The sequence below is a fragment of the Chamaea fasciata genome, unplaced genomic scaffold (genome assembly GCF_029207755.1).
Source record: "Chamaea fasciata isolate MVZ Bird 193981 ecotype frontalis unplaced genomic scaffold, bChaFas1.0.hap1 SCAF_2, whole genome shotgun sequence".
Classification (NCBI taxonomy): Eukaryota; Metazoa; Chordata; class Aves; order Passeriformes; family Sylviidae; genus Chamaea; species Chamaea fasciata.
Window position 1 is genome coordinate 53,318,882 of NW_027094087.1, and position 23,003 is coordinate 53,341,884.

A 23,003-nucleotide genomic window follows, 5' to 3' on the forward strand; every position below is an offset into this window, starting at 1 on the left:
GGCGCGCGCGGCCCCGACGGCCGTGAGGGGCAGCGCCAGCGGCGGCTCCGGGCGGGACGCGCGGGGGCCACGCCGGGCCGAGCGGGCGCGGGGAGCCCGCCGGGAGCCCGCCGGGACCGGCCGCCGGCACCGGGTGAGCAGCGCCCGCCCCTCGCCGGCCCGCTGGGGCGCTGCGGGCAGCGGGCGGGCACCGCGGCTGCGAGGGGCTGCGAGGGTGGCGGTGCCCGTGTGGAGCGGGAGAGCCAGAGAGGAGGGAGGGAGGGAGGGAGAGCGTCCTTGTTGCCGCAGCAGGGCTGGGGTGGGGACCCTCGCCCGCGCTCTGTCTCGCCGCTAGCCAGTTTCCCCCACAGCCCTCTGGAAGGCTCCTGCTGCATGTCCTTAACACTCTGTGTTCTTGCTGATTTTTTTCTTTTTTATTTTCCTGGTTCGTGGTGTTTCCCTTTTGTCGCCGGCTTCCTGAAGCCTGACTGAGGTACCCGGCTGGTCGGGGAAAAAAAAAAAAAAAAAGAAAGAAAGAAAAAAAGGGCAGGAAAAGCTCAACGCTTTTTGTTTTTCCGCGCCCGGCTTTCTATGAACGTTTACAGTGTTTGTTCGGCTTTTCAAGGCGCTTCCTCTAAGCTGAAGGGATTTTTGATTTTTGACGGAACTTGCAGAGTTCCAGTTTTGAAAGCTCTCGTAAATTAACACTAAGGGAATATTTACCTGTTTTAGAAGGAATTTCCAGGGTTCTGATTTAGCAAGTTCAAGTGACCGCTTGTGTTGTCCTCTACTGACGGAAGGTAAAATGGGCTTTAATCGCTCCGACAAGGGGTGGGATTAAGAGAAAAGGGTACAAGGGATCGTCAGTGGAAATGTGTTTGGAGCACAAGAGTTTTGTAGGAAAAAACTTTAGAAGCTATTTGGAAGATGCATTCGTTCTTCAGTGCCTTAATATGAACGTTTCCCCTTGAATGTTTATCCATGCGTCCGGTTGAAAGACAGGCATTGCTTTGGAAGATGTCTTGTCCTCAGTGAATGGATTTGATAAGTTGTGCTAATGGCTCTGCGTAGGGAAGAAAAAAAAAAGGCAAAGCGTGGTTGTAATTAGTTTTGTAATTGGAGGTTTGTTATGGTGGGTGGATGACTGTCATCCTCATAAGAGTGGTTTCCTGTGGCTAAACCAGTCGTGTTTAGTAGCCTTCACGTGCACGATGGTGCTTTTTGCTTGCTTATCTCTCTCAACTGGTTGCTCAAAGCATACAGGAGGTCTGGTTGTCAGCCCTTGAATCAGCCGTTCTTTCCTCCCCTGTATGGCTCATTAAGGGCATCTGAAAATGAATTGTGAAGAGGTTTGGAACACTATGAGTTTTGCCATAGAAATTTTCCTCTCTGTGAGGTCCAAGGCAAGTAAGTTAAGGCACATGCTTTCAGGGGTTGCAGCCTCTTCGTTGGCAAGGAGAATACCTCAGTAACATCACTTGGTTCATACATCTACTTAATATCAATAGTATTGTTAATATAATAATAGTCTATTGTTTCCATATTCCTTCTCAGTGCTGAAATATGAAATCAAAAAAAGCAAACGTAGACTGGGGGAAGATCGGTGAGATGTGAAGGATTTGATTCTTCCTTGGTTAAGGTGTACTTCAAATTAAAAAGGGATTAAGTGTGCCAGTCACTCTGTGTTGCTCTAAAGGCAGATATCCCGGCTTTTGTGTTCTCACTGCGGTTCATAATTCCCAAAGACAATTAGGAGAAACGGAGGCCTGAGCCTGCAGTTTTTCTGTGCAGGAGCAGGGCTGCCCAGCTGGAATAAACTGCAACCTTGGAGCCTGAGAAAAGAGTGAAACAAACAAACAAGCCATTGTGTTCCAACAGCCTTTGCAAATAAGGGTATAATCCTTGAGGAGTTTGCTGTAGTTTTTTTGTTATGAGGACAATTGGTACTGTTTTCCCGGTAGGATATTGTGTTAGGCTATTGTTCTGTCCCGCGTGGATTTATTTAGCTGAACTATAAACTCTGTAGAACGGTATCTAAAATCATTTTAACAAAGCATTTTGTAAACGCTGCTTTTTTTTTTTTTTTTTTCTTTAAAGGCAGGGATTCATGTTTGTCTTTCATGTGCCACTGTGAATTGGCCTGCAGGCTTTTTATTTAGTAAGCAAATTACTGAGGAGATGAATGTGTAGGCAGCAGATTAGCACAGAATTTTTGAGAGGCCTAGGCTCCAAAAGTGTGTGGCTCTTTAAAATTGTGAGCAGATGTAGATGTTTTCCCCCTAATGTTGGTGCCTGGCCCGAGGTCCATTTCTTTTTCATCACAATATGCGGCCAGGTCAGTTTCCTTTCTTCTACGAGTCGCCTTTTCTTGCTTATTTTTAGCCTAAGTGAAATTCAAGGAGTGGTCTCTTGTTTCTGTTCCTGTTTGGACACTGAGGTGGTTGGATCATTTTGGAGATGTCAGAGCCCTGAGAAGAGGTGCTGTTGATGTCAACTCCCTCTGCTGGTTGATTTTGCAGCAGAAATGAAGCTTTTGTGTTTTATAATTGTTTATCTCTGCATCATGCAGCAGAAATTAACAGCTGAGAGGTGGCATGCAGTGTTTCTAAAAAGCACCTAGAGTAAGCAGTTTGAGCTCAGGGGTTTTATACTCATAAGGTTTTTATTGCAATTAACTTAAGAGCAGTGTGTTGATAAATGACAGATACTCCTCAGAGCCACTGCTGCCTTGTTGCACACATAATCTGAGCAGTAGCTTGAGAGCTAATATATTGAGAGAGTTATTAGTATGCAGATTAAAATGGCTTGACTGCTTGGGGCTGCATCTGGTATATCTTACCAACTTCTCAGCTGAGGTGCAGCCCTTGCACAGTGTGTGATGTAGCAGGGTCCTGTCAGGAAAAGTAAATAGCCTTAGTTGTGGGTCTGACACACTGCAGGAAGGGTGAGTGAAGGATGCTGTGTTTCTCTGTGCTGCTGCTTGCAGTGCCGTGTGTCTGGAGTGTCCTGGATCATCAGCCTTTCATGGCAGGGATTTGCCCAGGGGAAGCTCTGCACACTCCTGGCCCCCCCCAGGTTCAGGCAGATGTTGTGCAGGGTGAAGTGTGGGTGTGCTTGGTGTGAGGGGTCAGTCACGGTACCACAGAGCACCTGCTCTTTTGGAAGGTGTGCGGTTTGTCTTACAGGATGCTGGAATCAATTTGGTTTGAGTTTTGATAATACTGAGTTACTTTACTAACCCCTCCATTTACAGTCCCGCATTTAAAAATGGATTCCTCAAATGCTTTTTTCCCCTCACTGTAGACTTTTTTTTTCCCCTTCCTGTGACTGCCAGAACTTTTATTGGAAAACTAGGAAATTGGCTGGGGTTGTTAAGGAATCTGTCTTTAGAGGGGAAAAAGGTGGTGCTTTTACCTAGGTGGAGAATTTGTTTTCTGTGGAAAATGAAGACTAAGTAGTTAAATCAGCTTTCCATACACAACTACAGTTAAGAAGCAGTGGTCAGTGTATAAGGCCCAGAACTTTCAGGTTTGTGTGTAATTTCTCTCCCTTAGACAAAAGGATAAAGGAAAAAGCTGCTGTTGCTGCCATAGAAATGTTGAAAGCCAGTGATGATAGATGCTCCTGCAAGTAGCAGAATCTAAGGGCAGTAGTTAATATTTCAAGAGGAGGGAAAAGTGTGTCTTTGAGAGGAAACAGTACATATTACACAAAAGGCAAGAAAGGGGTTTTTGTTGTTTGTTTGGTTTAAGGATTTTGTTGACCTTCATTGGTTGCTAAACCTAGATAGACTTTAGGATTGATATTTATTGAAGTAATAAACTTACCAGTGGCAGATCAGTTGTCCTTAAGAACCTTTTGAGGAAACCCCCTGAAATAACTGTAGAATTGTAGTAACAGTTGAAATGGCTGAAAACACACACAGTTGTTTTGGATAAAGCAATGCTAGCACCTGTTAACAACTGTAAGGATCTTCACCTGTGGATGGAGTTAATTGCTCATATCTCCAGTTTGGGAAGTCTCCTGTGCTTGAAAGCTTTTATCTGTTGGTATTTGTCTGACAAGATGTCAGGTTGAGCTGTGAGGTGTGGGAAGTGCATCCTAACTTGCATAAGTTTTGGAAGTGCTTGAAAAGGTTTTGTCAAAGAGCAGTGATTACCTGAGTCATACAGAAGAGAAGTCAAATGGATTAGAGATCTAGCACACAGATCAGGAAGGGAGGGAAAAGGCAACACATTACACTTAAAGAGAAGAAATGGTTTTCTGGGTGCTGTAAAACTTGTCAGTTTTCTAGGATATTCTCTAGCAAAGTAACACATTGTCTTCACATCTTAACTTCACAAGTTGTGTTGAAAACTACTTCAGTGAAGAAAATAGTTTTCTTACTATCCAGGCTGACACGTTTGTGCTTTGTCAGTTGTATATTCCATGAGATAAGTTAAATAGGTGAGGTCAGAAGGGACACTTCCCCAGTCTGCTCAAAAGAACAAGTAATTGCTGCCTTGTTTTAATTGATTGATAGTGTCATACCTTAAAAGATTTGCCAAGGTGAAGTAATAGATCTTAGCAGCTAACTAGCCTGTGTTGGTAACTGGACAAGAAATTAAGAAGGCTTAAATGCATCCAAACCCATTTAGCTGTATAGAATGTGCTGTGCTTGTCATCAGGTAGACTTAAAAAAAGACAACAAAAAAAAGCTGTTCTGCAAATAAATCTATTATGAATTTGCTGTCTGGAGATTTCAGATGTTTTCAAGACCTGCTTCAAATGTGAAATGCAGGGTTGAGTCAGGCTCTTAGTAAGAGAGGTGCCTGTAGAGCAGAGTTGGGTTTGTTGGATCAAGGTTATGAAATCTGATAAGGAAGCAACCCTGCTCAGTTTTTGTTTGTGTTAGGCTTTTTTTGGGGGTTTTTTTGTGGACATAATTCCACAGTGACCTGAGTGTCTCTTGAACTTCATTTTTTTATTGTTATTATTGCTACTTTATGTAAACTCCCTTTTTCCGAGAAACATCTGCCCTGAATAACAGTTGACTGCTGTTGTTAAATGGCTTTCTGAAGCCAAGCCTTGGTTGTCAGCACAGGTTTGAGAACCAGGCATCAGAAGAAGAGCAGAGAGAGACTGTCTTGTGTTCTCACTGTTATCCATGTCTGGTACCCAGGCATCATCAAGAGGTAGCTAGACTTGAAAGCAACACAGCAAAGAATAGGGGGATTGGGTTGCACTGAAGCAAACAAATGAGAAGGAAAGAACTAAGTGTTGATGAGAGGATGGCATCTGGGTAGAGACTGTAATTCTTACCCATGGAACGATTCCCGTCCCTTTTTGGTTTTTACTGTTTGATGAAGATTTGTCTTGTCACTGATGTTCTGTGCAATTCTTCACCCAATGCTCTCCACATTTCACAAAACTTGCTGATAGCCCTGGGCATGGATCACAGACTGAGTGGCAGAATCCCTTCAGGGTGTGAGCGATGCTGTGTGCAGGGTTGGATGCCTCATAAGCTCTGGATGTTTGTGCTGTCAGCTCTGCTCTTGAGCTGCTGCAATTGTTCTGAGGAAACTGGCAAGGGGGAGCACTGGAGAAGGATAGGTTGTGTACATTTGTGTTCATTGGCAAAGATCTCTATACCCTGTCATGTTTCCAGCTGTTAATGTGATCTACCTTGTTTCTAAGTAACAGATGATGGCAATTTTACTTAATTGCAGTTCTCTGCTGTGTTTCACTGCATAATTGCACAAGCTCATGCTTTCCTGATCTCAGAAAAGTTTTTTGACCATAACAACTTTTGATTACACAAGAGATGGCAGATTTGGGTCATGTTCACAGCAGCTCCAGCCTTATTTTTATTTGCATGTTTCACATATGTATCAACTGCTTGCTTACATGGCATTTGTAACTTGTAAGACTACAAAAGAAAAAATCACCAGTGAAAATTTTATAAATTGGAATTGCAGCTGAAATCCCCTTTGAATATTCCCTCAGAATTTCACTCTACCACCAGTGGATATTTGCTAGATCACAAATTTTTAATAAGTTTGCTTGTTAAAGAGCAGATATTTAGCTGTATTGGATATAGTTTTGTTTATAGACCCTGTTAAGAAAAGGATCTGTTTTTCCAGTGACTAGCTTTTTGTTCACCTAAATGCATGGAAATACGATTACGTATTTCATACAGAATAAAGTGTTTGCTTTCAGAGCTCCATGTCTTTTTTTTCTCCACCTAAAGGAATTTACGTTGTTGTCTGTTAATGAAAACACAAACTACTCCTTTTGATAAGCTTTTTTTTTTTTTTCTTCCTGTTACAGCAATGTCCTCTTGCTTGTAGAAGCGTCATGACCCACAGCAGCATCATGGTGGATGTGGGCAAGTGGCCAATATTCACCTTACTGTCCCCCCAAGAGATTGCGTCCATTCGGAAAGCCTGCGTGTTTGGGACGTCGGCCAACGAAGCCATTTACATCACGCACAACGACGAGGTGAGCCTGCCTGCCATTGAGTTGGGCTGCTTGCTCCACCTTCAGCTGCCTTCACAATGTTTGTATTTGATAGCTTCTCAAAGGCATTGTGTGAAATTTGTGTTTTCCAAAACCTAGTGGACATAACTTTTGATTTTTTTTTTTTTAACGTTTTGTGTGGGGTCAATATAAATAGACCATTTAGAATAATTTCACATGGCAAAAGCTGTGGATTACATGCATTTCTGAAGACAGGCAGAATTTAAAAGAAGGTGTGGTAGTTTGAAGTTAAGTGTAAACAGGTATGAAGCTAGAAAATGAAGTTAAGGCTTGCCAAGTGAAAAATACCGTGAAAGGTTATCTGTAGATTTTAATGATTCAGAAGCACTTTGAGTTAGCATAGTGCTGTTGAATGAAAACAAGCCAGGTGTTCTGGGATGTATTAATGGGAAGGTTTCTCATAAGACTGGGTAGAGAAGAATTTTTTTTTTCCCCCTAAGTCCTATCAGTGGTGCCTGTATGATGAGCCTCCCACAGTATAGCACTTTACGTGGTTATGCTTTATTTGCTATTTGCAAACTGCTTGTAAAAGTAGGTGGTGTATTCCACTTTTCACACTTTCAGGCTTTCGGTGGTGCAGTTCCTGAAAATAAAAAGCCTAACTTCCAGGACTGTACAAATCTGATTCAGACTCATCAGTTAACATCCAAAGTGCCCTTGTGCTGACTCTTGAGATTGTTAATTCACATCTGGGAAGTCTCTGGCCCCTGGAGGTCCAAGGTGAAACTCTGCCCCCAGTTAATGAAGACCTGACTATTACACATCTGTGCCTACCTGAGCATAAAACATTTGAAGTGAGTGTTCTTTTGTTTTTCAGGTATTTGTTTTTGGACTGAATTGCAGTAATTGTTTGGGAACTGGAGATAATCAGAGCACAATAGTACCAAAGAAATTAGAAGCCTTATGTGGAAAGAAGATCTCCAGTCTCAGTTATGGAAGTGGACCCCATGTTGTTCTTTGTACTGAAGGTAGAAAATTAACATTTAGTATAGAAACATAAGTTAGAGATTTTAAGTTGCACTTGCATTTAACAGGAATAGGTTATGGTGTAATTGTATTAACTTGTTAACTGGCTAATGTACACTAAGAGGTTCTTGTTGGTCTAAAGTGGAAGTAAATGGATTTTGTAATTGGTAAAGTTTCCATTTTCATTCTGTTGAGGTTGTAGCATGTACTTTGTCTTACCTGTGCACTTCCATGTATTTCCACAATCTAGAGGATATGCTGTGATATATGAATATAAAACAAAATGTATAATTCTCTAGCATATAGTTACATTCTTGTAAAAGTTTCACTTTTTGTTAACATCCTTTCAATTTCGTGTTGGTATTTTGTAATTTCTTAAAATTCTGTCTTAACCTCCCTGGAATTTTCAGTGGTTTTCATCACAAATATTTTCGCAGATGGTGAAGTGTATGCTTGGGGACATAATGGTTACAGCCAACTTGGAAATGGCACAACCAATCAGGGCATTACTCCTGTTCAAGTTTGCACAAATCTGTTAATAAAGAAAGTGGTGGAAGTAGCTTGTGGCTCTCATCATTCCATGGCGCTCTCATTGGATGGGGATGTAAGTTGAAACCTGTTCAAATCTCTTAATCTTGTTGTTGAAGTGAATAATGGAGGTGACCTTGCAGTTTGAACTTCTCCCTGTTTCTACAGTGTTATTACAAACATAACCTTTTCTCCTGTTACCTCAAACTAGGATGTCCTTTTCTTCAGCGCAGACTTGAAAGCAACTAAAAAAAAACCCCAAAACCAAATTACTAACCCTCCCTGCCAAAAAAAAATAGCAACCCCAAAACCAAGGGAAATACAACTTAGTAAACTTTTGTGTCTCTCACAGGGGTGAGACTAGAAAGATGTGCCACTTAGAGGTGACATGGTTTGTGAGGTGCAAAATGTAATTTATTTGTTTGCAGTTCTGTTAGTTAGGGGGTGTGTTGAATTTTTATTTACTGGGTTAGAATTTAGTGTTTTTCTTGTAGAAATGTCTTGCATTTCTGCATTGCTACTGCAAAAGAACGTTGCTCTGTGTACCTCTGAATACCTTGGTGTGCAGCTGATGAAAGAGCACTTGGTTTATATCCAAGTCTGCTTCATGCTGTTTGTTTACGTGGCTCCAGGCTATGTGTCGTGGGAAACACATGCAATTAGTTTCCAGTTATGCAGATTTGACCAATGTGTGCACAGTGGAAAATCTGGTTTCGGCCATGCACTGACAAAAGAAAAGCTCTAATTTTAAACAAAAGGGAAACTACAGTTCTTCTCATCCTGGTTATCTGAGCATGTCTGTGTTGTGGTCCAATATGGAATAATACTGCAACTGTAAACCCAAGTATTTTAAGGGTAGGAAAGAGAGATTGAGTTAAGTGGTCTGTGTTTTATCTCAAAGAGAAGCCTACACTTAGGAAAGGTTTTGTGCTGTCATGTTTGACTTGGTTAAACTATAAAACTTGGTGAGTGTGCAGGAAGGAGAGGACGTTCACACATTACTTACACTAGAGGTGCCAGCTGCTGTGTGCTAGCTGCCTGTGAAGGCCATGCTGTCTCTTGTCATAAATGTGACATGTTTGAAATCTCACTGGAGGCAGGGAAATTTCTTTGTGTTGGCCATGGGGTTTGTATCTGCAGCTGGCTCACCCGTGTGGCTCATTAATGTACTTTAAATCTATCCCTGGTGTACCTTGCAGTAACTTGGTCTGTTTGTACTCTGAGCTTTTACCAGAACTGAAAGTAGCAAAATGTGTTAAACATCTTTACAAAAAGATTTGGCTGCCAACCCCCTTGTGTCCTGATATACCTGAAGCCTCGGGGAGATGTTGAAGCTGAAAGTATTTGTGGAAATACCTGACATAATTGGTTGGTATGGTTCAGTGCTGTTTCAATACAGTGCAAACTAAAAAAAAAAAAAAGTATTTTAATGATAGAATTAAAGTAATGCAGACATTCATGCTTCTCTGGCCTGTCCTTTGGTATTTTGATCTACCTTCTGACATTCTCTACCTGAATATTTGCTGTTACTGAAATTAAAGTATTTTATAAAGCATCTTCAAATATTCAGTAGGAATCAAAGATCCAGCAGTTAGAAGTAACAAAAAGCAAAGGACCGGTTCTTTCTTTAATTCATTATATTCATTGTGAATGAATTGTGTTGATGGGGAGTCTTCTGTTCTTGTCTTTAGTAGGTTGGATGTTTTTTTGGTGCTGATGGAGGTGTTAGTTTTTAATGACTTTTAATGACTCTTGGTTTGGTGCTGCAGTAAACAGGCAGCTTCTGGCACCAAAGGGTGTGTAGGCTTCTCATGAGGGTACCTTGCCCGTGTGCTTATGCTGCCAAGCATGTCTGTGGAAGGTGTTTCTAAAAGGGCAAACTTCTGAACTGTCTGAAGCACCAGAGAATGAACCATCAGGAACAGTTTTATGCCAAGCTGTGGGCATGTATACATGTAATAAAAATTGGAGGCACTGAAAACACAGAGTTATAAGGTTTTTTTAATAACAAGCTACTTCCCTGTCCTCCTGACTTTCAGATGAAAGGAACTCATGTTTTTGCTTGTATTAGTACTAGTTTGCCACCAGAAACTTTAAACTGACAGAAATTGTGGGGTTTTTTTGTTAGTGCCACTTTGAGAGAGAATTTAGCTACTGTGGAACATGGGGTGACAAAACCCTGTTCTTTCACAGCTCTTGAAAGATGTAGAAGAGGTATGATGAGTGTCCAGTGTCCAGCAATAACCTGGTTTAGAGTTTTATGAAGAAAAGTATGTAGTGTCTGGGAAACAAATGACATCCTGGCTTGCATTCCTTTTTCCAACATCATGAAATTATAAAGACAAATCACTGTGCTCTTTGTCTTACAGTCTGTCTTGTATTTAATATGGAAATATGTTCTTTTTGTTTTCTGTTTTAGTCTGTTACAATAAGCTGGAAAAACTGCTGTATTCCTATTTGCAGAATGAGTCCTAATCCTGTTTATAATTTTCATCTGTTGAAAATGAACTTTAAGCATTTTAGCTTGTGAAGTAGGATGGTTTACCCAATCTGGTGCTGACTACAGGAAGATCATCTATTGCTATCATTACTATTATTAAGCTTTAAACTGTGTGGTTTTGTTTGTTTGTTTTTATTGACAGCTGTATGCTTGGGGCTACAATAACTGCGGTCAAGTTGGATCTGGATCTACAGCCAACCAGCCAACTCCTCGCAGAGTTTCCAACTGCTTGCAGGGTAAAATTGTAGTTGGCATTGCTTGTGGCCAGACCTCCTCCATGGCTGTAGTGAACAATGGTGAGGTAAGTGCTGCTGCTGCATTCCCTCATTCTCTGTTACCTGAATCTACCGAGTTGGTGCATGAATATGGAGAAATGCTGACAGGGAGTGCTCAGGATAGGGCTGTATTGACAGAGTTATCCTGACAACTTCTGTGAGACCAGCTGCAGGAAAGCACTGCAAGGAACTGGAGATGCAGTCTTTCAGTATTCTTTCTTATGGCAAAGAAGGAATTGTGTGTTGGAACACAATTCTTCCCGAGTCTGCAACTGCAAGAATTTGAACAGTTGTATTAACCACGTCTGTCTTCATGTTGTAATAGATTATTTAACGTAAGTTATGTTAAATTCTTTAAATTCATTAAATTAGTCTCAGTTTATTTCTTTAAAGCATGTGCAATTAAGCAGTTAATTTTTCTGCATGGATACATTGGCTGATCCTGTTTTTAAAACATGTTGCTTAATTACCAGCAACAAACCCCAAATGTTCTTTTGAACGTTGCCTTCCAGTTGTGTTCCATTTGACTTAAGTTTATGGTGCTGTCTTGCTTTTATGTATGAACTGTAACCTCAATTTTACTTCATCTCACCAAACAGAGGGTGGTTTCTCCTTTTGAAAGGAAGGACTGTAAAGTCCCTGAGGCTGAGATGGGCGTTCATTGTACTTACATAAGTCATGGTGTGTCCACTGTAACAAAACTAAAGGAAGAATTAGAGATAAACTGGGGACTTCCATTTAAACTGATCAGTTCATCAGAATAACTAATTTGATGTTCTCCTTAAAAAAAAAAAAAAAAAAAAAAAGGAAAAGTAATAAGGAGAAAGGATGGCATAAAAGTCAGAGTGTTCATGCTATGAGAGAGATTTTGGTGTAGTGTAAGTTTATTGCAAAATTCCTAGTACTTCAAAGACATGTTTTTTAGCTTCTTTAAAAGGCAAATGCAGGGTGGAGGAGTTGAGTGCAGTAAGTCATTGCAGTTTATTTAATATCTTTCAGCCTTCTCTGTATTGCTCTTCAAATAGCACAGAGTTTTTAGTAACAAGTACTTTTCTTGGCTTGTGCTCGGTACTAAGCCTTACCTGTACTCCATGCTCCTAGCGAGGAGTGGCTTAATGTTGTTTTCCTGGTGCTCTCAGGTCTATGGCTGGGGTTACAATGGCAATGGTCAGCTCGGCCTTGGGAACAACGGGAACCAGCTGACGCCGTGCAGGGTGGCCGCGCTGCACAGCGTCTGTGTGCTCCAGGTATGCCCAGCCTGGGAGGGAGTGTGCATTCCTGCTGCTAGCTTCTGCTGGGACCCTCTCTTGGGAATATTATACCTGCTGCTAGATTTCACTAGTTCCAGTGCTGACATTTTTTTTAGCTACAATGAATTATATTTTGGTGATACAACGTTGAGAGTAAGCTGTGAAACGCTTTGATAAATGCTTGGAAAGACTTAAAGTTACCTACTGTAACTACTAGTGAATTATGCTGTGGATACAAAGTGCATTTTTGTTACAAAGTTGAATGAAATGTGCTAGTCAAAGACAAGAAATGAAGGCAAATCAGATGTTCAAATTTGTTCTAAGTATTCTAATTCTAGTGTTCTAATTAGTCCTTTAGAAGCAAGGGGAGAGGAAAGATGAGACATGGGGTGGGTTTGATTGTTTGGTGATTGGGTTTAGTTAGGTTTGTTTGGATTTTAGTTGGGTTTTTTTTCCTAGCTAGAGAATCAAACTAAATTTTGGTATTTCTTGGGTTTTTGGGAACATTCTGTAAAGTTGAATGTGATAAGTTGGGTTGAAGTGTTGTTGGCTGTTGTGCTGCAGCTCTCCTCATTACAGAGTACTCATACTGTACAGCATTCAGAATAATCTAGCTCTGAAATACTTTCAGAGTACTGCAAGATGCGATGAAGTTCAGTGTTCCTCACCTGAAAAGAAAGCAGGTAGCATCTGGGGAGACTTGTCTAGCGTGCAGTAAATTATGTGGGAGCAGCCAATTAAATTAACAAAGCTGGGACTTGCAGTACCTACAGCTAACATCCCTGTGTCAGCTGCAGGTACTGGGAAGTACCACATTGTGGTGCTGAGTGAGGAATGCCTGGGATACTTTCCATGAGCTAGGCGAAGGGTAATGTGTGAGATATTTTGTTTCTCGTCTGTGTTTGGTTCAGGAGTAACGCTTTATACATTTACTTACAGATTGCCTGTGGCTATGCACACACTCTAGCACTAACAGATGAGGGCTTGCTCTATGCCTGGGGAGCTAACACTTACGGGCAGCTGGGGACTGGCAATAAAAGTAACCAGCTCAGCCCCGTGCAGATCATGATGGAAAAAGAAAGGTAATATTGCTGAAGCTGTTTCTGAATTGATAAAGTCTGAGCACGTGTTATGCAGTCTCTAGCACTGGAAGCATGCATGTGTAGGCCTTGGTGGATTGTTTTTCTGTTGCTAATGTTAAAAACCTGGAAAAGGATGGTAACTTACTGTTTACCGTAAGCACTGAATGCCTTTGCTGTCTTTAATGGTTATTGAACACAAACACACTTTGCATTTACCTGATACTGAAAGATAATGAATGAATAAGAGTTATGCTGTTCTGTATATGGTTCCTTTGCTTAAAACTGGAACTATGAAGTCAATAAGGCAAGCCATGAATTGAGGCCTATATTAGAAAAAAAAGAAAAAGTGGGTAGAAAAGAAACACCACCTTTGCAAGAAATGACATGTGAGGAAGAACAATTTTTGAAAGGTTGAAAATGGTCCACCATGAAAACAGAACTCAATTTGCAAGGTTGCTTGAGCTAAGGACCGTTAGTACCCATTTTTATTACTCATACCAGTTAGTAGTTTTTTTGTTTCCTGGACTCACAAAAGAATGAAATTAACCCCTGTGAATCCTCTTTCATCACCCTTTCATTATTCTCATGTTTGGGGATAGCTCTTTTGCTGGTCACCTACAAATGTGGACCTCAGTCCCATTCTCTGGGCCCTTGTGTACACCTACAGGTTAATGTCCCTTGTCTTGATCTATACATCTCTCAAGTTGCAATCTCCTCTTAACTAGGAAACACTTCTGCTTGGTTTTTCTCCCCATCTGGGAAGTAACTCCTATTTTTTGTTGTTTCTCCCACTTAGCATTAAATTAAAAGCTCCATAGTACTGAGAATGTTTAAGAGCTTAGAAAATGGGGGATGGGGAAAGAAAAGAACTATTACAATAAAAACCACTGAAGTGGGGCTGGTTTGTCTGTGAAGGGACTGACACTAGTGAAGGAAAATGAATTATTCTTTTAAAAGCAGTGGAAGAGAAATGTGTACATTTGCAGATAGATCAGCTTTGTTTTGTTAGTGATTTATTTCATCAGTGAACTAAGGGGAACTATTGCCTTTAGAACTGTATGTGAACTCAAGCATGGGGTTATAATAAAACTGGCATTTGTTCAATGGATGAATGAGGGGGAAATACCACAGAACTTCTGCTTGGGATCTTAGAGAGAGATAAGTCACTTGAACTTACTCATCTTGCTTGACTTGGCTCCCTTGGAAACAGTGCCAAAAGTGGGTGAGCTGTCATTTCCAATGAAGTGCATTACTGCTGCTCCTGATCTTTTAGTTTATGTAATTCTTTTGTAATTTATATTTAATGCTGGCAGCAGTTACTTAGGAGGTTTCATTTGGTGCTGTCTTGAAAAATATCGCACATGCAGCTTGTAAGGAATGTTTAGACTTAAATTTTGTGTTAGCTTGGAGGAACAGCTGTGAAGGTCAGCTCCCTGAATTTTGGTGTTAAATGCATGCTTAACATGTTACCCTGTACATGTATTGTAAATATGTGTACATGTACCATATGTGTGTTAGAGTACATGTTCTGCTGTACTGCTGAAGTGTAGTATAGTCAGTAGAATGAAGAATCTGTTCTGCTAAGCAAAGAAGATTTGGAGAAGCAAGTAGTTTAGCTTGATAGCTGTGATAAAAATTAAGTTGTCCCAAAAATAAATACTCTATGATGTGTCTTGTAGAGATGCTGCATAGAGGTTAATAATACTGTAAAACAACTGATCAGTTTTCTATGTGCCAGGAATTATTGATACATATACTGAAAGTGATGTAGATCCTTTGAGTTTAGTCTTGAAATAATTTTTGCACTTAAAATATGAACATTGTGCTAAAAATTTTTTCCCCTAAAAATTTTACTCTTCATGGATATTGTTCTGTAAAGGAACACACATTTTTGTGTGTGTGTTCTTAGATTGCTTGGAAAGATATTTGTCCTGGTTGATGTGTTCTGACACAAAAGCATGAAATCCTCTGTGTTTCCACCACAGAGAAAAAACAGGAAAGCATAGCTTTTATTTTGAACATGGGAACCTCCCTGTTTTGCTTATCACATGCACAGAAACTCTGGCAATGTCTTTGTGGTGTTTTAATTGGAATTGTGTTTCTTCTCAGTTCTTTCAATGTTTCAGATAAGAATCTAGGGATTGCCTGAGCAACAGGAGAACAGGATAGATAAGTGAGCATCAGCAGCTTTAGTATTTTAAAAAACTGTGGGAGGTGGGTGAAAGGACTGTGTAGACTTTATTTAAAAACAACCATAGCTCTTAAAGGATTCATTGCCCTCAAATGAAGCACTGTGTTTCATGTTGAATTTCAGTGTTGAGGAAAGTAAGCTCAACAGCAAAATAAGAAGTCTGAAGTACAGGCAGTGGGTCAGATCTCTGTCAACCTACAAAAATCAAATTCTAAGGAGGTAGAAGAAAATTCTTCTTGAGAATAAGTTTGATGCGTGTTGGTTTTAAGGGGAGAAAACAAAACTTGTTTTTTCTTCATCCCTTTTTCCATGGTTATGAAAAAGTAGAAGGAAAGTCAATTGATAAGAATGGCATAGTTAAAGCAATATCTGATTGCAGTAAAATCTACAAGCAATCTGAAAATGTCATTGTGGGATTTTTTAACACCTGTTCAAGCAGTACCACATTTCTGCAGGACAAAAACCCAGGTACAAGAATGTTGCTGCATAGTTTGGTTGGCTGTTACTATGGCGAAGCCTTTGGAAATCCCTGGGTCCCATCCCTGCGAGTGCCTGACGGTGTTCCTTGTGCCCGCAGGGTGGTGGAGATCGCGGCGTGCCACTCTGCACACACGTCGGCGGCCAAGACGCAGAGCGGGCAGGTGTTCATGTGGGGCCAGTGCCGGGGCCAGTCCGTCACCTTCCCACACCTCACCCACTTCGCCTGCACGGACGACGTGTTCGCCTGCTTTGCCACCCCCGCCGTCATGTGGCGCCTGCTCTCCGTAGGTGAGCTCCAGCTCCCGCTGTCCCTGTTAGCATGGAAACACATAATCACAGAATGAGTATGTGCAGGTGCTTTTATTGAAGAGCTCTGGGAATCAGGGGTACAGGATACAGACCCGAATCTGACTCCAGCGTGGATTTGAGAGGGACATGTTTTTATACCCTTTCGTTATATAACTATATATATTAATTATTAAACTCATATTGTTCTATTGTATACATTGGTCTTATCCAAGCATGAATTCTTGTCGTTTCCATCAGGCCCCCCAAATATCCTTTCACATGATCCTTGTTTAAGATAATAATCACATTCAATTACCAAATAATCATTACAATTAACAATCATATCATTTATCATATGATGATTATGCAGGTGCAGTTTCTTCTGTACACAATCTAGTAAAGACGAAACCTAACGTTTGTTTCCAGGATCTACATAGTTTTGGTTCCCTTCCCAGGCCTATCCAGGCCCAACCTTTCTTTCCACCTCCCCTGAATCTATTTGTATACAGTTCCCATGATTTTTAGATACATTTTAACCTGTGTCTGTTAGTGATCAGTGCAGCATGCTGCTTCCCTGGCAGGCGCCTGTTACGTGGAGGGACACTTGGCAACTCAGTGGCGAGTTGGTTTTTCCTTCTGAAGAAAACAGTCTATTTCAGCAGCTAGGGATCCAGGGTAGGGTTAACAAGGTTGTTTGCCAGTGTATATCCAAAGCCAACCATGTTTTACCATTGCGCAATGAATATTGTGTATTTCTTAGATTTGTGTTGTTTGAACTCCAGCTCAGGTCCAGGAAAGAATCCTGAGTCATTTAACAAAATTTTGGGCTTTTTTTCTTCTCAGCTATTCCTGCTTGGAAGACTACTCCTGAGACTTGGTTTTTTTTTTTGGTGTCTAACAACTTTGGATTTTAAGTCTGTAGCTTTTCCTTCTTTAGTATTTGCCCTTCTAGGAGTGGATGTCTCCCCTATGTATTCTTGTTTTGAAAGTAACAGAATTCCAAGTTTTCATTTCATGAGATGGTTTGTCTCAAGTCTGTTTAGTTTAACTTTTCTCAAAGATGGGCAGACTTGTAAATGATAGTCCCTGTGAAACAAGACTCTTGTATAATTGCTTTTTCTGTTGGAATTCTCTTCTTATGCTGCCTTAGATTACTCTGTGGAATGCAGTTTCTGTGTCCAACAAATAAAGTCTAACCTTTTTTCTTGATTTTCTTTGATCCACATGCTGCTAATTCTTAATTTGATCCCAAATAGGGTATAAAGGGCTTAGCTTGCACTTCCTGGAAAACATGAAGGTGTTTTTATGTTCAAGAAAAATAAGAATGTTTCATCTTACATCTGCTGCCTCAGTTCTCAAGATCTCTTAGGCCATCTATTTTCAAATTGACAACAGAGCCTAATTTTGTTAGTCCCTGTATGGAATTGTTTTTGGGGAGTGATGGATCACACCATAAGTAACCTCTCTCCAGTGAAGTCTCTCAGACTTTACTGTTGCATTTGGCTTGTCCTAACCCAGCTTCTCTCTGTTAACTTCTCATTTAGGGTGTTACCACATTTGTAGAGGTCCAAGTAACAGCATCTTACCTGTAGGGGAGAACTGAGTAGAGTTACTAAAGAGAGAGAAGATTAACTTTGAGCAGTCTGCTCCTGAGTAAATCTAAGTCTGCTTTTATCCCATTTGTCACTTTCTCCATTCTCTAATCCTCTGCAATATGTGCTGGTCTTGCTCTCTCTTGCCTCCACCACTTGTGGAGGTCTCATGGTTATCCAGTCTGCCTTTTGCTAATAGTGAGAGCTATGACATCTCTCCCTGGTTTCAAGTTCCTGGTTTTTGTGATGTATTCCCAGACTGAGTAGAGCCAGGTGTCTGACCTCTGTTACCTGCACTTTAATTCCTCTTAGCCTTTGGGGATTCTTCCCCACACATTCTGGCAATCTTACTGAATATTTAAATCAAAAGAATTAATTCTGTGGGCATTTTTAAATCTCCGTTTTCCATATGCATATTTTCCTTTCCTACTCGTTTTAATCACCTAGGAGTCAACCCTTCTTTTTTTTCTTATGGTTTGTTTGTTTGGATTTTTGGTGTTGTTTTGTTTTCATGGGGAGAGCTAACTCTGTGTAAAGGTTATTGTTCTACTTACAGTTATGATGTCTCTGCCAAAAAATGAATCAGCCAGTCAGGACTGGCTGTGGTGAAGTACAAATCTGCAGCCTTTTTGCAGGACTGAAAGTATTTGGAGTGAAAGTTGATCTGCGTAGTTTAAGCTAAGCTCATGACCTAGCGAAAAAAAAAAAAAAAGATCACATGAGCAAATGGAGAGGGATTGGAGCATGATTTAGTTAGGCCAGAGGAGATGCAGTCTCTGTGGGTAATTTGTGTAAGTCAGAGGAGTGCAAGGTCTTCTGTGGCACAGGCATGACTTGCTAGTTCTGAGTAGTTTGTTCCAGCAGTATATCTTTTTAAATACAAAATAACTTAGTGTCCTGAAGGGTGAAGAGTGGTGTGCAGATTGTATATGGATGGACACTATACAGGCCTGTGGGACACAGGAGAGAGATTTAGTAGAAATCCATTTGTTTTTCTTTTTCCTGCTTCACTTTAGAAGCCACATGCTTTGAAACACACTTTCAAGATGCATCAAAATAATGGGTTAAATTAGGTTTTCTAAAACTTCAGAGGCCTTGCTTTACCAGAAGCCTTAGACAACTTGTGCTGCAACTCCTGTATGATTTCTAGAGACACAGAGTAGCACCTCTGTGGGACCAGTGCCATAGGCCTCAATAAAGAGAACGGTAGTATCTCTGCTTTAATTCACTTCCAAAGTTGCTGAGGTTCTGTGTCCTTGGTTGTACCTTCAGCAGCACTGCTGCTGGATTCTGTGTTGTTATCACTGACTCATAAACTGAGTAATTTGTGTCAGTGATAGTTGATGTTAATGAGCCCTGGCAAAGCCCTCATCAGCCTGCAGGCTGTATCCAATCTGCCAGCACAGAAAGGTGACTGTGGGGTGACCTGTTTTCTTTTCAGGCCCAGCCCTCACCGTGTCAGTGTGGCTGGAGTGCTGCAGGCCACGTCCCCAGTGAGTTCAGGGGTGTTGCAGGCTCCCATTAGCAGCACTGTGTGAGTCAGGGGGCAGGGCTGAGCTGAGCCAGCACACGCACTGAGCTGCCTGAAGGCTGGGAATCGCATGGGTAGTGCCCACATGGTGATGGAGTTCTCCAGGTATTTCCCTTAGAGCTGTGCTACCTCTGTGCAGTGGGATGGAATGGGAACTGCCGACCACTGCTGCCTGTAGCTGTTGTGGAGCAGCCCTTCCCAACAGGAAATGCTATTGGATTAATTAATCCTTCCCATTTTGCTACTTAAGCCAATGGATCCCTGACATGGATCTGTTTTCCTTGGTGCACTCTTAGTTGAGTTGCTCGCTTTAGTTAATGATGTATATGTTCCATTTAAGATGCTTTTAACATCTTGGTTTTTTGTTTGTTTTGAAATTGTTTCTGTAGAGCATGAAGACTTTTTAACAGTAGCAGAGTCTCTGAAGAAAGAGTTTGACAGCCCAGAGACCTCAGACCTGAAGTTCCGTGTGGATGGAAAGTACATCCATGTCCACAAAGCTGTTCTGAAAATCAGGTAGTGGTCGTGTTTCACAGCTCTTATTTGTACAGAACAAACTCTTAGGATATCATTGAAGGGACAAAAAAAAAATAAGAGAGAAGGAGGGACCCCTAAACCTGTAATAGATGGCATCCAGATATCCATAATAGCTTTAAATGAAGTAATTGTAATAGGGGTGGTCCACATTCATTTTTCACTGTGCCTGTTTTTCCTGGGATAATAAACTCTGTTAAAAAAGTTGGTCTGATTGCAATGTATACACAGATGTTTCTATAGCATGGGCAAAATAAGAATTTTATTTAAATGCATAATGAACTCTACAGTGTTAAGAACCAAAATGTGCACTGCTGGCCCTGATGGGGCATGGTAAAATATTTGTGAGTATTGCAGAGTGCCCCAAATATGTTTCAGGGGGCCTGTAATGTAACATTCCTGTCTGTGTGTGTATATAATAGTGTTCCAGATGATGTCTCTGTCTCCTAGGTGTGAGCACTTCAGAACCATGTTCCAGTCCTACTGGAACGAGGATATGAAGGAGGTGATAGAAATAGACCAGTTTTCCTACCCTGTGTATCGTGCCTTTCTCGAGTACCTGTACACGGACAGTGTTGACCTCCCGCCTGAAGATGCCATAGGTACTGCTGAGGGGCCAATTGTGGCAGAAAGCAGCAGCCAGAAAAACTGGGGCAGGGCATGCAGAATAAATCACTAAATAAAGGCTTCTAGTCTAGCCTTTAATGCGTTTTACTGGTGATTAATTAGGTTGTCTTTAAAATACTGTTGTAGGAAACTTAACTACAGCAAAAATGGTGCATATTTAGAAATAGACTAAATATGAACAGTTAGAAATGAAGTGTTAGAAATGGACAGTTTAGTCAAGGTTGGGAGAGAAGCTATTTCTCTGGGTGAAAATAATTGCATATTTTACTAAAATGGGTAAATTACTGTTTGGCATACTATCAAAGGATCTCAGTAGATCTAATGGGGAGGAAACTTGGATAGCAGAGCAATTACAGCAAGCTGTAATTCAAGCCCATATCTTGATAATATTTTTTTACTCATGTCATAGTGCCTGCCACTAGGTATGCAAGTCAGTAGGACAGCTTTCATATTTACAGAGATTATCAGGAGTGCAGAATGAGGTAATAAAAAGCCTTTCTTCGCCTGTAATCTGTGTTTTCTGAGTAGTAACCTACTTGGAAAAAGCACATTATAGAGATGCAGAGCTTTGCAGGAGCAGAAAGTGACGTTGAAAGAGCAGAGATCATTTTACAGCTGACTGATACGATGGTGTTTATTTGCAGGTCTTTTGGATTTGGCTACTTCATACTGTGAAAACAGACTGAAAAAACTGTGTCAGCACATTATCAAGAGAGGAATTACTGTGGAAAATGCATTTTCATTGCTCTCTGCTGCTGTCAGATATGATGCAGAGGTAAACTTCTAAAGTTCAATCTCTTAAATGGGTGGCTGCTTCCTGACTTAAACTATGGGGGGAAAGCAGCTGGTTACATTTTCATATAAGCTCTCTCTTACTTTCATTTAATAGTATTTGCCATGTTTAGAATTTGAGAATGTTGGACTTACATCTCATGGCAAATACAGTGTTTGTATCTCATTTTTATATTTTTGTTTTTCCCCATAAACCAGTACTGGGAAGGTGACCCAGTATGCAGCTGTTTCTGAGGATGGGAACACTAACTCTGAAATGACAGGAGGGTTTAAATAGGAAGAAAAAGTAACATAATGAAAAGCAGGCTTTTAAGCCTTAAGTAACTTATTTGTAAGGCTGTGTGTTGTGTGTGATGAGGTGGTGGTAGGTTGGGGATTGAGTGCATCTGGGATTTTTTTTGGTTGGTAGGGTGGGGTGTTTTTTTGGCTTTTTTGTTTTGTTAGGTACAAATACACTTCCAGTTTTCAGAGTATGCTAATGAATTGTCAGGATAAGAATTGCTTCATGGGCCTTATAAACACTGAAGACAGAGCACCAGTGTGTGACAAGGGGAGTGAAACCTCCTCACTGTGGAATGTCTGACTTCACTACGAGATCCCTAACATGCTGCTTTAGGAACTAACCGGGAAGTATTCCTGGGCTTGCTTTGGCTCTTTGTGTTCAGTAGTATCTGTGCATTGTGTTGGCAACTTTGCAATTGGTTGGTTTTGAACTTGCTACTTATGCTTATAAAGCAGGTTTTTGGTACTCAGTAAATCAACTTAGTGCTTTTTCTCATGCTTAACTTCCAGCAGCTGCCATGTAGGTTGCCATAACTTATTTCAGAGCCTTGAAGTGTGTTGCTTGTTTGATAGATCTTACCCAAAGGCTGAGTTAGTGTTTGTAGTGGCTTCTGATCGCCTGTGAATAGTGATGTCTTTGATAGAAGTTCATAAAAAAAATAGGAAGATTCCCATATTTTAACCTCCAGAGGTGGTTTGTAGGATGGGTCTTTGGTGTGTGATTGATTCTGCTTGTAAGGGCTGTAAGAAATCCAGTTACTCTGCCTCACTGTACCTCTCTAGCTAAGTGAAGTTAGAACCATAGGCTTCAGTGCTGCTTCCAGGAGAGAATGTGTGATGCTGAGGGGTTGGGCTTTAACAAAAGGTTGGGTTTACATGCTGCAATGCTGGCAGGGGGCTAGGAATTGCTTGGCTGATGTAGTTCATGCAGGTAGGTGTGTGCCTGGAAGACAACACTCAAAAGAAGCTGCTTCACTAATTTTAAATACCTCCATGACATGAAACTCCTGCAGTTTCTTTTGGTGACTGACTGAAGTGGCTAAAATTAGGTCAGGGCTAGTTTCTCCTTGCAGCTTTTAAAATAATCCTTAGCTGTACCTTGTGCCTTTATTCACCTAAGTCTATATTAAGTACACTTTGGTGGGAGCTCGTCCATCTGCAAATGAAACTCAGCCTTTCGTTTTATACAGAACTTTAGTTTTTCCAGAGTTACTTACTAATACCACAATAATTTTGTTTATTGTATGCTTCTGTTGCATTGACTTGGAATATGAATTTTTTAATAAAGCAGTGCAAAATATTGTAATGTGTATGATGTAATTTTCTTTAAAATGCTAGTTAATTCTGTTATTAAAAAAAAACAACCATCAGTATTCAGTTCTAATAAGCTTGTCTCTTTTTGTTGCACAGATGCCACACAAGTCAAGATCTGCAGCTTCAGAATGCCTGGTTTTAGGCCAGGATATATTTTTATATTATTGTTGTGTCAAGAACTGTCACTAGCACACACAGTTGCTCTAGTTTCAGTATTGACCTTAAGAGAAAACATGAATATTATTCAGTCTTTCATACCTCATGGGGCTTAGA

General features: G+C 40.8%; 1 protein-coding gene across 1 annotated transcript in view; it reads left to right on the forward strand.

The window, feature by feature from the left end:
* The window catches only part of RCBTB1 (RCC1 and BTB domain containing protein 1), a 25,166-nt gene continuing 2,163 nt past the window's right edge, over positions 1 to 23,003 (forward strand). Inside the window, exons 1-11 of the mRNA XM_066176135.1 lie at positions 1 to 133; positions 6,289 to 6,459; positions 7,316 to 7,466; positions 7,902 to 8,068; positions 10,635 to 10,793; positions 11,907 to 12,014; positions 12,957 to 13,099; positions 15,868 to 16,058; positions 19,571 to 19,697; positions 20,166 to 20,317; positions 20,987 to 21,117. Of these exons, the coding sequence (XP_066032232.1) occupies positions 6,316 to 6,459; positions 7,316 to 7,466; positions 7,902 to 8,068; positions 10,635 to 10,793; positions 11,907 to 12,014; positions 12,957 to 13,099; positions 15,868 to 16,058; positions 19,571 to 19,697; positions 20,166 to 20,317; positions 20,987 to 21,117 (1,473 nt within the window). The 5' untranslated portion in view covers positions 1 to 133; positions 6,289 to 6,315. The remainder of the gene's footprint in view (positions 134 to 6,288; positions 6,460 to 7,315; positions 7,467 to 7,901; positions 8,069 to 10,634; positions 10,794 to 11,906; positions 12,015 to 12,956; positions 13,100 to 15,867; positions 16,059 to 19,570; positions 19,698 to 20,165; positions 20,318 to 20,986; positions 21,118 to 23,003) is intronic.